Raw genomic sequence first — 6,000 nt, 5'->3', positions numbered from 1 at the left:
CCCTCTCTCCCCCCTCTCGTCTCTCATATGCTTCACCTTGGGCGCATATGAATACAGAGGAGTAATATAATTAGAATATTTCACAAGTTCTGAACACTCATGATGATACTCATTAAATTGCCAAGTGGCTGTGTTTACTATAACTTGATGTATTTCAGGTATGTCACATTGTTTTGGGGCTACGTCCAGTATCACGTGAAGAAGAGGGAGAAATTGTGAAAGGCTGGCTGGAAAGAGAGAAGAGACGTGGCTATAGGGTGGGACAGTTCTGGTATCTCATTGCAAGTGACTGGTGGCGTTCCTGGGAAAATTATGTCTCCTATAAGGTAAGTGAAAGCTGCTCAGGAGATGTATTCTGAATATGCAGGACCAAGTTTGCGAAGTGAGGCTCTGTATACTAAAAATCTGTACCTAAAAGGTGATTGTGCACATTAGAACTGATACAAGAGTGGTCAAGTTTGTTACCACGCCACATGGGTTATAATGTGTTGTGTGAAATTGGCTATAATAACTTAGTGTTTTAGTGCTCATGTTTTCAGCAGTATCTGTAGTAGGTCAAGAAAAAGGAAAACAATGAAAAACAGGATAAATGACATAAAATATGTAGTGAAACACTAGTGAAATAATGAGATAGCAAGATTGACTTGTTATTGACAACTACTCATTAACTGAGAATAACACCACTTCCAGACTATGGAATTATGTTGTATGCCTCTTCAGTTATTTCATTTTTAAAAAAGACAAGTATGTTTTGACACATGGAATGTAATATTTTGTATATTATATTTAATATATATATTCCAAACTATGTGATTTTCATTTTGTTCTCAAATTATACATATGACCAACAATAGTGACAGCGAAAGAAATTCACATTCAGTGTGTCATGAACGTGCTCCTATGTTTTTACATTTAAAGATTTTCTTGTAACTTTATTAAATTCTTACAAGGAGACTGCTCCGTCAATTTTGATGTTCTTCATATTTACAGGATTTGGAGGTCAGTGCCTGGGCGTGTTTCATAAAGCGGTACAGTGCAATTCTCAAAAAAAGAAAACAAAAATGACTTTTGAAGTTAAAGAAAACTTGCAAACACTGTTAAAAATAAAATGCTTGCAGTGTATTAACATAGTAGCTGCCAACAGAATGAGTAGTGTATCAGTGTTGTGATTTTAAAATCACTGGTTCTAATCTCATTAGCTACTTTTTCATACTTTAAACTAAATTATATACTAATTAACAAATTGAAATGGCACTTGACAATTGCTGAATCATAAAACAACATTTTTATCTTTAACTGTGTGTTATCTGCAGCTGCACTCTCATATTAGTAATTTTGTTATGATGAGTGATGGTGAGTATGTGAGCTAGTAAGCTATATGTGTATGCAGTGGTGTAGATATAGGTCATAGTCAAATGCGTCCTCACTAGAACCCTTTCATGTTCTACATGTAAAGGTGTGACATCTCTCTGTTTCTCATAAGCATTTAAATGATGCAATCATTGTGAGTCATCAACCATCACAGAAGCTATAGTAAATGTGTGAAGCTTGGTGTCTAAAATGCGAGGGGCTTGTGACTGTTGTATTGTCTCTCTAGCTCTAATCTAAAGGTCGCTTGACATTCTGCATCTGAGCTCCAGTGGAGCTGAGATTATCGGAGATTTGTTGGATTTGAGTAACTTTTCCAGCTTGAGCACTCTTAGAACTATGCACTAAGTCAGACTTAAATTTGTGAGGCATTTTGTAAAATAAAGAATATTAATAATATGTTTCTGAAGGTGTTGCCACCTCCGGCAGAACGCCGAGTTCAACAGAGCCCCCTTTCTTTCAACCCCACCAAGCTGAAATATGTAATGAACCCTTCACTGAATGGGAATTCTTGCAGGTACTTACCTTTTCACATGACATGGCCCCAGCCTGGATTCCATCCACAACCAGATGATCCAACACTGAGGCAACTTCTACTCAGGGTCTTCAACTGCACTTGGCTCAGAGGTGCCTTCCCCTCGCAGTGGCGAGACAGTCCTAAAACCTGGGAAGAGCACTATGTCTCTATCTCCGTCCTTAAGCCGGGGAAGAGCCCAATGTCTCTAGACAGCTACCGCCCGATTAGCATGATAAATGTAGTGTGTAAACTGCTTGAGCGGGTGGTTAGCTTCCAATTATGTTGGGTACTCAAATTTCGGGGCCTTTTGTCTCTGTATCAGTGTGGCTACCAGGAGGGACAATCTCCAACTGACTATTTACTCAGATTGGAAACAGCAATCAGACAGGCTTTTACTAACTGCCGGCTCCTTGCCACAGTCTTCTTTGACCTACATAAGGCATACAGCACGGCTTGGCACCGTCACGTGTTAGTTACCCTCCATGGCTGGGGCTTTCGCATCCCACTTCAGATTTTTATCCCGAGTTTTTATGCCACTGGCTTGTCCGAGTTGAAGTTGGCACTTCTCTCAGCACCCCTCAGTTTCATGTTCACACTCCTACTCCTAGCCATCAGTGGACTTGTAACCTCTGTTGGACCTCTGGTTACCCTGGTGTTGTATGCCGACGATTTTTTTATCTGGTGCAGCCCCCACTCAGTAACCTCTGCTGAGTGCCAGCTCCAGGGCACCATCACACAGGCCTTGGTGTGAGCTGTCTCCCATGACTTCCAGTTTTCTCCCTCCAAAACGCGGGTTATACATTTTGGTCATCGAACCACAGTACAACATGATCCAGAACTTTGTTTATGTGATGAGCTGCTAGATGTTGTAGCACAATCCCATTTCTTGGGCCTTATTTTTGATAAAAAGTTGATGTTGCTGCCTCATATTTGCCATCTGAAGATGACATGCATGCAGAAGCTTAATGCTCTCTGCCGCCTGGCCTACACATCTTGGGATGCGGACTATGCTACTCTTCTCCATCTTCACCATGCTCTGGTCTTGTCCAGATTAGATTATGATAGGTTTATGGCTCAGTGACTCCTTCCACTCTGAAAAAACATGAGTTCACCATAGTGTCTTTCACACTAGTTACATTGTCAATCTCATTGCAGAAGTGTGGATTCCCCCTGTACAAATATGATGGAGCCAACTCCTGGTTTCTTACTCAATCACCATTCGCCAATTCTCTGATCATCTTGCGCACCTAGTCCTCTTTCCAAATGAGTGATGTCTCCCTCCTGATAATCGCCCACAGGAGGGATTTCTGATTGAAATGGGTCTCACTTCTGTCTCTTAGGATCTCCACCTCCACTCAGTGCTTGTCCCTTAAATCCCCACAAACCAACCAACCACCAGTAATTAAAACTTCCGGGCTAAGAGGCCATGGTCCAATGGTAGAAATACTTCTCCCTGATGATGTTTCGTTGCCAGCTGCGGGCAACATCATCTGAGGCGAGTCTACGACTGGCTGCTAGGCCGTGGAGGTCCTGTTTATATAGAGCACGTAAAGGGCACCACCACTCGTCACGTGTTGTCAACAGTAAAACTATCTCTGGCTGGCGTCATTACTCTCGATCGAAGGTAATCGATTGTCACATCTTTGGTACAAAGTCGATCGCCATATCTTATCTAACTTCAAGCCTTCTTCTTTCCTGTTAAAATTATTGTGGTGTTTAAAAATCTCTACAGCCTCTCTATACATACGTGCATAATAATGCGATCTCTTAGCTAGCATGCTCGTCTCACTAAATTTTATTTCATGGTCACCCGTTTGACGCTATGATCAACCAACCACCCTCCATTCAATGGAATGCCCCTCTCCCCCCCCCCCCCCCCCCCACACACCCCCCCTCCCCCGCCACCCCTGGATGATGCCTAGACCACGGATTAGGAAGGACCTATTCCAGGGACTTACAGTATCTGTCCCCATTATAGTCTTGTTGCATCTTGTACATTCCATCCTTGCAGAGTTCCAGGGTGCTACCATCTTCTACACTGATTGTTGTAAGATGGTAGATAAGGTGGGATATTTTTCACATCTCCTACTGGCTTAGAACACAATTTATTGCTTGGATCATGTACTGTGTTCACAGCAGAGCTGCTAGCCATAAACAGGCCCCCTCCATTTTCTTACTCAGGCTTCCCTCCACAGTGTTTTAATATGTACCAACTCATTGAGTAGCCTGCAGGCTATTGATCAGTGCCACTCTTTTCACCCTTTGGTCTCTGCTATCCATGAGCTTCTCTCTGTCCTTGCTGTCTGCTGTTTACTCAGCTGTGTTAATTTCTCTGGGTGCCAAGTTGTGTGGGCATCCCAGGGAATAAACTGGCTGACCATTTGACTAGAGAAGCAGATAGTTACCTCCAATCCCTTTCATGAGTCCAGCTGCGGATTTGTGGATCTACGTCAAATCTCCTTTTGCCGAAAAGTGGAATGACATCTGGCGCACTACTGCTCTCAGTAATAAACTTCACACAATCAATGTGGTTGTGGAGGCAGTCTGACTGTGTCCCATACATTGGTGGAATATCCCCTTATTTTGGCCATTCATACAAAGTATAGTCCTCCAGATTCCTTGATTTTACTATTAGCAGACAATTCATGGATGGTTGAACTGGTCCTCAGTTTCCTCCATGAGAGTGGTGTTTATTTTCAGGGGCTTGGTGGTTGTGCTTGGGATCTCTCTTTGGATTTTCTCGTTTGGGGGCCCATGATCACTCCCCCATGGGAAGACCACTCTTTTACTCCTCTATTTTTCCAATGTTTAGATTTGGGCTACCCATTTATGCCTTCTACTGTGTGTGTTTTGAATTCATCATTTTATAGATTGACTCCTCTGACTGAATCTGTCCACTTTAAGGGCACCCTCTCTCTTCCACAAGCAACTTTGAATCTGTCCACTTTAAGGGCACCCTCTCTCTTCCACAAGCAACTTCGGAATTGTGGGCTGATGACCTCACTGTTTTGTCCCATAACCCGCCCCCAGTTAATTTGTCAGTCAATCAAGGCTCTCCCAACGTAATAGTTTTAAATACGGTTCTTGAGCTTACCATTATATTTTATTGATGTACCTCCACACAGTTTAACCATAAAAATTGTCCAGTCAGCAGATGGTGTAATAAGTGCTTCTAAAATTTAAGAAACCATGCACATGAGTAATTATTGGATTCACACTGTCGTGGAATTATCTATAAACATTCAGTTGCCGACTCCGTGCAATCGTCAGTTGCATCCTACTCACATTTAAAAATATTAATAATACTCAGAAAAATAATGCAACTTTCTAAAGTAGTCAGTGTTCTCCCTCATGGTTGATGCTATCTCTATACCAAATTTCACCTAAACCAGTTCATGGCTTTAGTCATCCACATATGTAATGTTAGTATGGATGGATCCTCTACACACTTCAGCAACATTCTAGGATTGGGCACAGAAGTGGTTTGTTAGCAGTTTTCTTTGTAGCCTGCTAAAGAACCAAAGTGTGCCACCTGGTTTACCTATGTGATCATTTCTGTGTTATCCATCTTAGTTGGTTCACAATCTTGAATGAGCTTGATGTTGGCTAGATGCTGAACTCAAACATTTCATTAATTTGTAAATTTTAAATGACAGCTTGCAAATCATAGCAGCTCCTGACTTTTCACCAATAGTATACATTTGGAATAAAATTACATGCACTGTACAATATTTGGTAACAGCTTATGGTGGGTGAAGCCATCTTGAGTGGTGCATCCTCAGACTTCTGTATTGTGAAAGTCCATTTGGCAGTTTGGTTTTGGATTTTGGGAAAAAGAGCTGTCAGAACAGTGGATTGACACTGCTTGTGAAATAAATATTGTCCATTTATTCTTAAAATTGTAATCCTTTAGTATCAAACAATGGAAAGTACTGGTTGGAATAACAACAAATGTCTAGCAGTCTCTTTGTTATGACTGTCTGCAACTCAGTGCTTCCTGTACATGGTAACAATCTACCCATTTCATAATGTTGTTATTTCATTAGTATATCAACAGTATAAGGAAAAGATAGATTGCTATGTACTGTAAAAATGAGATGTTGAGTTGTAGATAG

At 41.5% G+C, this 6,000-nt stretch overlaps 1 protein-coding gene across 1 annotated transcript in view; it reads left to right on the top strand.

The window, feature by feature from the left end:
• LOC124545063 (ubiquitin carboxyl-terminal hydrolase 32) overlaps window positions 1-6,000 on the top strand; it is a 230,329-nt gene that overhangs the window by 60,887 nt on the left and 163,442 nt on the right. The window contains exon 9 of the mRNA XM_047123861.1: window positions 159-326. Within this exon, the coding sequence (XP_046979817.1) occupies window positions 159-326 (168 nt within the window). The remainder of the gene's footprint in view (window positions 1-158; window positions 327-6,000) is intronic.

Source organism: Schistocerca americana, chromosome 8 (assembly GCF_021461395.2).
Source record: "Schistocerca americana isolate TAMUIC-IGC-003095 chromosome 8, iqSchAmer2.1, whole genome shotgun sequence".
NCBI lineage: Eukaryota > Metazoa > Arthropoda > Insecta > Orthoptera > Acrididae > Schistocerca > Schistocerca americana.
The sequence above is the reverse complement of the archived record's forward strand: the minus strand, read 5'-3'. Positions and strand labels throughout refer to the sequence as shown.